This window comes from Hyperoodon ampullatus (genome assembly GCF_949752795.1).
Source record: "Hyperoodon ampullatus genome assembly, chromosome: 9".
Classification (NCBI taxonomy): Eukaryota; Metazoa; Chordata; class Mammalia; order Artiodactyla; family Ziphiidae; genus Hyperoodon; species Hyperoodon ampullatus.
The window spans coordinates 12,752,646-12,764,936 of NC_136922.1; the positions used below are offsets into that span (position 1 = coordinate 12,752,646).

Consider the following 12,291-nt stretch of genomic DNA (forward strand, 5'->3'; position numbering starts at 1 on the left):
AATTCACATGGCCATCATCTCGAAATTTAAAATACTTAGATCATCACAGTGCTATAATTCCCATCAGCATACCCCAGCCTTGGTTATGAGAGTGGCACATGAATCACAGTAGATTTTTTTAACCCCAAGCAGGAACCTGGGGCCTTGGTTAAAGGGTGAAAGTACCGAACCCTGAGGGCAGGAATGATCCCCAAGGGCAGAGAGCAAAAGCCCTGAGCTCCCTGCTGAGGTTTCAGACTTACCCACAGCCCTGCCTGGGGCCATTCTAACACCCGTGTTCAAAGCAAAACCACCTTCTGGGCATTTCACTGGCAGGTTAAGACTAGGTTGCATTTCCTTTTAGTCAAGGGAAGGCATTGTTCTGATTCAGGCATTGTTCTTCAAATGTCACACTGGTCAAGGTTGTATCTATAAACTTTTGGTTACCACTTTAAGAATTTGAAGTTGAAAGATGTGTGAAAATCTTTTGACAGAACATTTAACCCACTGACTTCTTTCACCCTCTCTTGACCTGGTTTTTCTCCTATTCATTTTTGATACCTGCTGCCCATTCCAATTCGGTTTCTCTGGGGATAGTTATTTGTTCTAAACCATTAGCATTCTCCATAAACATAAATCACTGAAGATTTTACCATAGATTAGTTAAAGCCTAACATATCTCAGATTATTTTCCCTAGTCTGAATAAATTGTTTCAAAGGCACAGCAAAGAGAATGGAAGCCTTTAAAAATATTTTTTTTTTCAAGGAGCAAGAAATAAAGAAAAAAAAAGCAACTCAAACAATTTGCCACAGTTGTGTTTTTCTTTAGCAGTTTTTTGTTTTCGCTGTCATAAAGCAGACCCTGAGAGTCCACATAACCTTGATATTAAGCATCCAAGTGGTGAGGGGATGGAAATGAGGAAGTGACACTAAAGAGGAACAGAATAGACATTAGGAACAGTCAGCTCGAAAATTTTGTTATCCAGAGCCCCATCGCGCCGTTCTGCCTTTTTCAACGTGATGAAAAAATAATTCAGTGCCTAGACTAGACCGTATCTGTCCTGAATGATATTACAAGCCCTCTCTGCAAAGAAAGTGACACCACTCCATAGATTATGTGGCCGTTCTTAAGCTGTATAGGGACAAGGAGTGAAGCAGAGGGAGATCTGTATGTATCATATTGATATTGATATCAATATGGATATATTGATTAGATATAGATGGAAGGAAGGAAGGGAGGAAAGAGAAGCGGGGAGAAAGAAGGGGAAAGAGGGAAAGAAAGAGAGAAAGAAATATCAGCTAAACTGTGAAAAAACAAAACCTGGGAGTCTGTAAATAATGTGTACATGTGTGCATCTAATGCCCCCTTGAAAGTAAGAGCCTTCCTTACAAAGGATGGTTGGGGAAGCATCCATCTTGCTTGAGCTTAGTTCCACTTCTGACATTTTTAGTATGTAGTATTTAGTTTTTCCACATGTTTTCTTTGAACAATAATTTTTGCCATTTGAAGTTTCTAAAGAATTCAAATGTTACATCAGGAGAATAAAATAAAAAGTGGGCAAGCTGTGTAAAAGAAAAGCTTGCCACCATAAAGCTATATTGGTGACAAATTCTGTTTCAGGGAAGTGTGTACAAATGGGCACTCTGTTTCGGGGGAGTCTGGCAGGTTTGGGAGAGCTCATCCTCACTGAGAAGGAGTTCAGTTGCTCCTAAGTTTACCCCTTTTACAGAGAAATGAAATGCTGCTAGCTGGATTGGCATGAGATTCCTGACCTTGTCAAACTCCAGCCAATGTCTCCTTTCCCTGAGTTAGGGCAGAGGGCGAGGATACCACCCTCTCTCTGTCTGCTGAGCAGGAAGACATTTCCTGGACTTTTTTTTTTTTTTTTTTTGCCGTACGCGGGCCTCTCACTGCTGCGGCCTCTCCTGTTGCGGAGCACAGGCTCCAGACGCGCAGGTTCAGCGGCCGTGGCTCACGGCAGGCGGACTCTCAACCACTGCTTCACCAGGGAAGCCCCTGAGCAGGAAGACATTGAGTCCGCTCAGGAATTACTTTACAAATGCAGTTATTTCTCATCATATGTGTATGTATGGAACATCAAGTGAATACAAATATACTACTAAATATGAAAGATATAAAGTGAATAGTAGATAACCACTCAGACATCTAGACCAGGGCTCCCTGTTTTACAAATAAAGTAGCTTGACACAAGGAGCCACACGGAAAAGTGCTGGCAAGATAGTAATTGGTCTTTGCTCTGGGTGTGACCATGGCTAAAGCAGATTTGCTGGGAGAACAATGATAGGTGTACTGTTCATATGGCTGTGGAGAAAGACGATATTTTCTTCTATTAAGGTCCTGTGTCTGAAATGCAATATAGATTTTAGCACTTGAAAATGTTGCCTGAGTCAAGAGCTGTCCTGCAATTTTCAGACAAGTTTGTGACCGGCCAGCATGTTTGGTTTTGCGTTTATTGAAATGTTCATTAAAGCAATGTGTCTATTGAAAGTCAAAGAAGTTACTTAGAAGAAGTAAATCTTCACAAAAACTTTAATAGGACCGAATTGACTCATGTCTTTATTTTTACCTGAAGTAGAACTTATTCTATATGTAAGTAACCATATGTAAATTAATAAGGTAAATATATTCATAGTCATATATACACATACACACATATATACTCTTAAAAGGAATATATACCTTTTAAGAGCATATAAAATGTTTGGCTAACACATAGCCAAGTTAAAATATCAAGCCAAAAACCAACTTAAAATATCAAGCCAGGGCCTCCCTGGTGGCGCAGTGGTTGAGAGTCCGCCTGCCGATGCAGGGGATACGGGTTCGTGCCCCGGTCTGGGAGGATCCCATATGCCGCGGAGCGGCTGGGCCCGTGAGCCATGGCTGCTGAGCCTGCGCATCCGGAGCCTGTGCTCCGCAACGGGAGAGGCCACAACAGTGAGAGGCCCGCATACCACAAAAAAAAAAAAAAAAAAAAAAAAAAAAAAATATCAAGCCAAAAAGAAAAGGTTGGACTTTTTTTGTGAAATGTGTATAAAATCAAATATACATATATTTATTTATAATTAATCTCATTAATTCCCATTTCACACATTTAGAATTTATAATTACTCTAATGTTCTTGGCACTGCATATAAGGTGAAATTCTGATTAGGTGAAATACTGGTGTAAACAAAAGAAATATTTATACATATAAAAGCTAGCAGTTTCTAAGCATCATTTTAGTAGTAGCTCATGTACTCAATAAATGTCTAATTATAAGCCACAAGCACTTTCAAGATTCTGTATGTGTTCTTAGTAAAAATAAAAATATTCTAAAGTAATTTCAAGACTTCCCTGGCAGCCCAGTGGTTAAGACTCTGTGCTTCCACTGCAGGGGGCACAGGTTCAATCCCTGGTCGGGAAACTAAGATCCCACAGGCCGCGCTGCATGGCCAAAAAAAAAAAAAGAAAAGAGTGAAATCTTAAACTCTAATATAAAGTAATTTCATGTGCATCATTATTGTTGATAAGTAAAGGGTAATAGTGTATGTGGTGTTAAAAGCATAGATTCCAAAGCTAGACTACCTGAATTCAAATCCTGTTTCACCACTTGTGGGCTTTGTATGACCTTGAGCAAGCTCTTTGACGTTTCTGTGCTTCAGCTTCCTTTTTTCCTATACATAAAAAAGAAAATAATGTTGGGGTTGGTGGAGAAACAATGAATGACAACCCTCTGTTCCCCCTCTGCAGTGGACTGAATGTTTATGTCTCCGCAGGATTCACAGGTTAAAACCCTAATCCCAGTATGATGGTATTAGCAGCTGGGGCCTTTGGGAGGTAATTAGGTTCTGAGGGCGGAGCCCCCGTGAATGGGATTCATGCCCTTATAAGAAGAGGCCACAGGGCCAGCTAGCTGTCTTTCCGCCATGCGAGGGAGGATACAACGAGAGGTCAGCCATCTGCAGCTCAGAAGAGGGTGCTCGCCAAACCCACCATACTGGTGCTCTGATCTCAGATTTCTAGCCTCCAGAACTGTGGGACCCTCCCAAGCTCTGAACCAACTAAGAGAGAGAAGAGCTGGCAGATGGAGACCAAATATACCCTTGAGGATGAGAAAGCTTGGGTTGAAGAAATGACTCTGGGTCTCTTAGCCAAAAGGACTTCCTAATCTGCACCCCCAGAATCAAACATACTTGTCTTCCTACTTCTGGGCATCACTGGAAAATCAAGCCCACCCTGTGTAAAATGTACAGCACAGAGGAGTGGAGTATATTCTTCATGTGGGCAAACTGCTCCTAAGGTAAGGAGAGGAATACCTCCGGGTATTCCTCAGGGGACTCACTCCATCTCCGTGGGAAGGAAGAAAGAGTGGGATGAGGAGCGAAGGGTATTTCAGGAAAAATCCCTGTTTCTAGAAACCAGAGAACCTGGGAAGTAGTGCTGTATTGTTTGTCTTAGCTTTATTTGAGAATTAAATGAGATGATGTATGTGCAGTGTGCCCCACTCATGGTGAGCGTATAATAAATGTTAGCTATTTATTATGGTGTGTACTGTTACTAGCTGTGTCATATCAAGATTTCACGGAGTCTGACTGGATCCAAGATAGATATCAAAAGCCATCTACTAGCATTCTAGAGATCAGAACTGTATTGTATTTTTAAGTTCTACATTCTGATTTGTAATTATATTTGGCTAGTAACCCTCAAAATTTGGGCAGATTAGCAAGCTACGTTGTACTTAGTCAAAGGTTTTTCCTCATATTCCAGAAAAGCCTTTTCTCCACTATGTAGCTCCTAAGTACAGGTGTGGGTGGACTCCTGATTCTCCCCTTTCTATTAAACCTGATGGTGTGGGTTTCACAGCTGATTGAGCACAAGGTACAAGTGGATGCATGGCGCCCTTTACTCGGGCAATTAGGGCTGAGCGTCTGTGCAGAGAAGCTTCTCTCATCACACACAACTTTCTAATTCTCCTCTTTTGAGAACCCGTTGTTTATTTACATTTTCTCTTTCTCCTCTTTCTAAGGGATGTTGTATCTTTTGTGTTATGACCCCAAGTTAAATGCTCATAAAATTATACTGGGTTTAAAACCAAAACTGGTCAGGAGGCAATTTGTTTTCTCCACTGGACTCTAAACCACAGTACTTTGTCCTGGATTGTCTAGCAACTCAGTTCTCCAGACGTGAACTGAGGTATAAATACAGTACCTTTTCCAGACGTACGAATACTATGGTTCAGTTTTTTTGGCCGTGTGCTAATGAAGAAACTGTAGGAATGCTTCGTGTCTCTCCTTTACCAGGTGTTTAGAGTAAAAATCCTCCTGTGAAAGTTCCCCCTCCATAGCCTGGCAGCTCTGCTGGCATCAATTTCTTCAATTACTATATGCCTGAATAATTGATAAAGTGAACTCAGGTTCATTTTTTTCACCACGTTCCCTTTGAATGCTTCAGCAACGTGAGGTAATTTATCATGCTTTTTGTGCAACTGTGCATAGACTTTTAAAAGAATGAATTTAGACCGTCTCTTCCTGTCCAAAAAATAAGCAGTTCTCAGGTTTGCAATGTTGAAAGTCCTGATTAGGAGAGTTGGTTCAGCAGTGTCAGCAGGCCCAAGTGACCGAAATCATAGACCCCCCACTATTGCTTTTTTCCTCTTGCTTCATTCCCCTTTGGAGAAAGACCCAATTAAAAACAGTTGTGGATTTTTCTGAGGCTGTTTCTTTCACAGAGGTTATATTCAGCTCTTTGGCAAAGAAAAATGCCAGAGCAATTAGTGGCTCTAGGGAACCACTAGCTGTTTGTGTACTATTTCAGAAGAACCCATTGTGGGCAGCCTCTACATAGAGGTTCCTTTTAGAATGTGAATGCTTCCTAGCCATTTGGAATATGCTTAAAATTGAAATCAACAGTCATGCCCTCACAAAGGTGCCTTGATTGTATATTCTGGATTAGAAGATGTCATGGCAGCATTCCGTAAGGACATAGGTTTCTTTTCATCATTATTCTCTGCTCACCTCCAGCTTGTGAGCTCTTGTTTCTCTTTAATATTCAAGAATGTTCTCTGATATACTTCTGGAAAACCTGCTGCTGAAATGAAGGAATATATAACTGCGAGTAAGTTAGTCATTTTCTAGGTGACATTCTAATAAGAAACCGTTTTTGGATAATAGCCCAGTTGGAACTAATTCTCCACTATCCCTCCCAGTCAGGAAATAGCATGTCCAAGTTAATCAGATGTTCTGGTGCCTTGTATACGCTAATGTTTAGTATAGTGGTGGTGCTGCGTCTTACAGGATGATCAATTTGTGAAGAATTAGAAATAATTATAAAGCCAACAGGAATATTATTTCATCCTTTGCTGATTGAGGCATTAGCCTAGTATCTTGCAGGTACTTCTTAGTCAGGATTACAAACAGCTGTTAGTTTCTAGCGGCTCTACAAATCGTGCAGGTTAGTGAGGTTCTGGTTAATAAGATGCCAGAAAACAGAATTTATAATAGCACTCAAGCACTGATGCAGAATGTAATAACCATACCTTTCCAAAGAAACCAACAGAGCCTAAACTATCTTAATGGTTTAAATTAATCTTTAATACACTATAACTTTGGGGAAGGGGCTTTGCCTTTCAAAAATAAAACAGCCAAGTTGGGGAAGTTCGGATAGGGTGAGAAGAAAATGTATATTTGATAATACATTGTCAGAAAATAAAATTTGTTATGCAGTGGCCATCTAGAAGCACAGCTTTCAAAAAGATAGGATTTATTTATTTAAAAATTGGATTTTAATCACAGACTTCACTTACAAAGTTTTAAAAGCCTTTAAATGCAGTTGAGTTTCATTTTTTATTATCCTACTACAGAACCATTCAGATTTTCAAAACAGATGAATTTTTTTTAAAGATCAGATCTTTCACTTTAAGAGACAGCCAACAAGAAGGGGGTGGAGAATCCAGTACAAATCCAGTGCCTTCTGGCCTGAAGGACACCTGGAGTACACCTGTGAGTGGGGGACCTAAACCTTCTTCCCTGGGAGGCCAAAACCCGACCTTGTTATCAGCCCAGGTTTTATCTTAAGATTCCTCTGAACAGCCAACTCCCTTAGACCATATTGAAAATAAAAATTGCACTTCAAAAATTCTATTCTTGTTACTTTCAGCAAATATACCCATTGCGTAAAATGAAGCACAATGGTATATTATATCCTCTATATTCCCAGATTCTTCACTTAAAATTTGATTAAGGAAATCATATACTTTGAAGATAGGGAATAATGAATTGCCATTCATATTCTCCTGTGGTTTTAGCTTCAGAGTGTGAATTCTGCCTCTGCTTTTTTTATTCCAGTATGTAATTCAGAGTTCCCAGAAATGGAAATTTTTAAGATAGTCAGTCTACCCTCAGTGCATAAAGACTTTGAGAAAAGATGTCTTTGTTGATGTCAGCATTCCACAAACATCCTATTCCAGTGGAATTGTCCTATAATGTCCAAAAACCTGTTTGAACTTGAGTCACTTGGTGATGTCTATTAAGTTTAGCTAAAACTCTAAGTTACCATGCTCCAAATGATTCCCATTCATTAAAAAAAAAACTGATTTTCCTTTTTAAGTAATTTTGTCATAAATAAAAATTATGTTAGAAAGCATTTAGAATATTTTAGAAGATATTCCATGTAACATAGCTTCCTTAGAGGTGATTTTTCTGAAGTACGGTTTAGATTTAAAAATCTGGGTCTTCCCAAATAAAATGAATTTTCACTCATGGAAACCACATGTTTTTTAAAATACAAGGATGATTACTACTAGAAATACCTTGGAGAGCATGTTGGTACTGAATACTAGAAACTACAGAAGGAATGGGAATTTGAAGTATTTTCAAATCATCAACTCCACTTTTTTCTAATCTCCCAAGTACTTGTAATCTGTTGTCAAGTTATAAAAAAATTGCCTCTGTTAAATGTCATCGAAGTATGAATCCATATTTAACTAGGTTGGTGACCTTTGGTAGTTGTGATGTTGACTTCTGTAAACTATATTTTAGAGTACTGTCTAGGTGCTCTAATTTGTTTATTGTTTCATTCAGTTTCTGATTCAAAAGTATTTTATTGCCAACTATCTACAAGACACTCTTTTAGGTGCTATAAATATGATGACTTAACCAAAGATTCTTTCCTCAGAAAGCTTATAGTCTGTAATTGAGATAATGCTTATAAATAAATAACTAACACATATAAAACAGCAACAATAAGAACTTTAAGATCAATGCAGTCAACAGCTATGTGAGTTCAGAGAAGAGCAATAATGTAGTTCAAGAAGAATTTGAGGTGGCTCACTTTGTGGAGAATGTTGCTTTTGACTGAATGTTAAAGGATATTTAAGAGTATTTAGGGACGGTAGTGGCAAATTCTCCAGGCAAACGAGAAAACAGAGATCCAAAAACTTGGTGCATGGACAGGGGATCATGTGTATTTCAACCCACGTGAAGTGGAGAGTATAAAGGGGAGGAGGACTGGAAACTAAGTAGGGGCTGGACCGTGGATCCCTGAGTACCTAGCTGAGTGTCTGAGTGTTCTTCAGTACCCGTGGGAACCAGCAAGACATTTTGAGCATGAGCAGTAATGTGTGATCTGAAATACGGTGAGGATGAACAGAAGGCAGAGGGAAGTTAGGGTTCCTTTTGAGAGATAATGAAGGCTTAAAGTAGGAGTGCCTATGCGGAGATATTGCACAGGTAGATAAGAGAAGCATGGCAACATTTGTGATGTGGGGCAAAGAAAAGAGAGGAATTAAGTGTGACCCAAAGTTTTGAACTATCATCCTGTAAAATAACGAGGAATCCTAAATCAGAGTTCTCCCAGGCAGTCTTCCTTCCTGTCACCCCTCTTGGTATCTGTCTCCTCCAGACCTGTCTTGTAGAGCTGTGCTCCTGTTAAAAAGTAAGAGAATAGTTGTGTGTCTACTTCTGGCTTGTTCAGTAAGTTGCAGTGAGGTAAGAGTTATATGGGACTTGCTCTTGCCAGCTTCAGGGATTGTTTGCCTCTGATAGTCACAGAACTCTAACTTGGTTGTGCCATCATAGTCTTCTTTAGTTACATGCCCTGGAAACAATAACCTCCTGGGATGCATAGCCCCTGCCTGCCTCACAGCATCAACAGGATCACCTTCTCCACCCCCCTCACTAGTCTCCTGGTAGCTTCTGAAATACACCAAGCCTCTTTCCAACATCGGGGCCTTTGCACATGCTCTTGCCTGGAACATCTTTCCCATCTATTTCACATGTCTAGTGCTTTGCCTGTTTTTGGCCTTAGCTTAAATGTCATCTCCTCAAGAGGCCTTACCTGATCACTTTCTCTAAAGAAGGTCCCACCCGCGATTCTCTGAGCCCTTTGTTTCTTTCTTGCCTATTACTTATTACAACTTACAATTATTTTATTTGCATGCTTACTCATTTTTTGCCTCCTTTCCTGACAGAACATAAAGTCTATGATAACATAAACCGTGTCTCTTTTCTTGATGACTGTATCCCTTGATGGCACCAAGAACTGTGTCTGGTACTCCTTAGGAGACACTCAATACGCAGTTGTTGAATTAATGAGTGAACTACCTATTCAGAATGCTCTATGTAACCTAACACTGTCATCATTTACCCTCAAATAATTGGATTAAATGTAAAGAGAGTAGCAACAAAAGCCTTCAAATGAACATATTCTTATTTTAAAGTATTCATATGATTCACATGGTGATATTTGGGAAATAGAACATAAGTATTCTCCTTAAATTCCTGAATTTCCATAAAAGCTCTGTGGTGCCACACTGCGGTACCATGATTTTCGGCCTTTTAAAAAATGAAATAGAACGGAGAATAGACTAGAAAATATCAGAGTGCATTGCATGTGGTAAGTGTAGTTTCAAGAAACTTTTTAGTGTGTATGTCGGAGGTCACAATATGAAACTATTTTTTACTGTGACTCCAAGTCAATATATGCGCTGGTATTTTCCATGTTATCCTAAATCCCTAATCTGGCTGCTGTTATAGCTCTTCAAAGCCAGCATTGAATTGTCATTCTGCAGTGTTAGGATTGCCGGTGGCCTATTTGCAGTGGAAGCCTTCTCGCAAATGCACTCAAATTCTTTTTTTTTTTTTTTTTTTTTTTAGTATTTTCTTATTGATCAACATACCTTAACCTCTCATATAATGCTCAGTCACACTGAAAAGAGTGTTACCAGAGCCCCTTTCACTGCAGAGTGCTGGGCTGCTTTTAAGTTAACCAGGAAAAAATCACTCAGGGTTGGACAGCAGTAAGATTTGCTGGTTTTTACATCAAGAATTTGGACAATGATCTGACACACAGTAGCTATATTTGCTAAAATGGAATTTATGTCAACTCCGTTTCTCTTGTTTTCCTCTCTCTCTAAGCTGCCTGCCTTGTGCTTGGCTGTATGATTTTCCCTGATGGCTGGGATTCAGATGAAGTAAAACGGATGTGTGGAGAAAAGACAGACAAGTACACTCTTGGGGCTTGTTCAGTCCGCTGGGCTTACATCCTGGCTATCATTGGGATTTTGGATGCCCTCATCCTCTCGTTTCTGGCATTCGTGCTTGGTAACCGACAAGACAGCTTGATGGCGGAGGAACTGAAGGCAGAAAACAAAGGTAAGATTGCCTTGGGGAACTCTTACCTGGACGCCTCAAACACAAAAAATGACACTCTGCATTCTTTCCCGTCTGGTAGCAGTGCATCCCCTCTGGGTCTAATTTGCTACATTTAAAAAAATTGAAGTATAGTTGATTGACAGTGTTGTGTTAATTTCTGCTGTACAGCAAAGTGATTCAGTTATACATATATCTGCATTCTTTTTCATATTCTTTTCCGTTATGGTTTATTGCGGGATGTTGAATATAGTTCCCTGTGCTATACAGTAGGACCTTGTTTGCCAAGGGGGAGGAGGGTTGGGGGAAGGATGGATTGGGAGCTTGGGACTAGCAGATACTGCATCTTTTAATGGTGTCTAGTTCACAGACTTTTCCCAGACTCAAGACATTTACACAATTAAACTAGTGTATTTTTACGTTTACCTTTCTGAGGCTTTCTGAGTCCATTGTTATTTAGATACAGTTTTTCCAGTTTCTTCCTTCCATGAATTAATGGCTATGAAACAACAACTTTTTTGGGGGGGTGGGTGTGGGGAGGCCCTACTTGGCCAAACAACAAGTGCTTTCTCGCCAAGTATTCAGCTATTTTCCAGGTTGAAATAAATGCCTGGGGAGCCTTTGAGAATCATCTATAAGCGTCTTTGTTAAACTGCTCACCAGCAATATACCTGAATTCAGACCCAACCTCTCAGAGGTAGAGATACTGGCCACAAAGAGTTCCAGTTAGATATTTCAGTGTTTACCTAATTAGCTGAATTTTAAAATGTGTTATCTGGGTAATCAAAAGTCCTCAAATTTCTCTTCAAAAAGAAAATGCCTTCTGTAAAACACACACAAACTGGGATAGAAAATAGGACATTGACTAGTGAATGATACATGAATATTCTAGTGTGCCAGTAAGAGCTAGCAAGTCGTTATTCAAGATAAATCTTTTAATTTTCTTTCCACATTTCTAAACCAATTTCTTGGGATAGAATTTTACTGTCTCTGTTTTGTTAAAGCCTTAGGTTCATTAAACTGTTTTGTCTTTATGTTATCTTTAATACTTTGGACTTGTATCAGCACCTTCAACTGAGTGGCTCCTTCTTCTAGCTTTTATTCCTAATTAAGAACTAAATCCATCCTTGAATTATGAAATTTAGTTTATTTCAAGTAGTGTTTACTTGAAAAACTCTTCACTGCCTCCACATGCCTCAAATAGAAGCATACATTAGTATCTACGTGAATGTCACATGTAATGATAGTGTAGCAAGCTTTATACCTAGAGCATCACAATTTATGCTCATAAACCATGAACTATAAAGAGATGAATAGAGAAGTCTGGGAGAGGAGCAGTCACCCGCGAGCCCTTTATTCCTCTGATTTATAGACAGAATACATATTAGTTTACTTGGTTCTATCAAAAATATTCTAAACACAAAAATAATCCTTTCCTAGGGGAACAGTGCTGAACTTCCTAAAAACATGACTACCTCCCTCTGAGTTGCCTTTTCTAGATGCTGATTACACTTATAAAGCATGTTGCAGGTTTAAAGTGCTTTCACATGCACTCATTAATTTGGTGCCCTTGGCTATTGTCTTTGTGTCTTGTTGGATGTACACAGACGGGTCTCTGTCCTGTTAACTTCACTTCAAATTTAATAGGAGAGATAGCTCAATATT

The 12,291-nt window shown here is 39.4% G+C and overlaps 1 protein-coding gene across 1 annotated transcript in view; it reads left to right on the top strand.

Moving 5' to 3' along the window:
* The window catches only part of LHFPL3 (LHFPL tetraspan subfamily member 3), a gene marked incomplete at both ends in the record, with an annotated part of 378,975 nt that extends 368,230 nt beyond the window's left edge, over window positions 1-10,745 (top strand). The window contains one exon of the mRNA XM_079711245.1: window positions 10,393-10,745. Coding sequence (XP_079567371.1) covers window positions 10,393-10,745 — 353 coding nt within the window. The remainder of the gene's footprint in view (window positions 1-10,392) is intronic.
* Window positions 10,746-12,291: the final 1,546 nt, after the last annotated feature.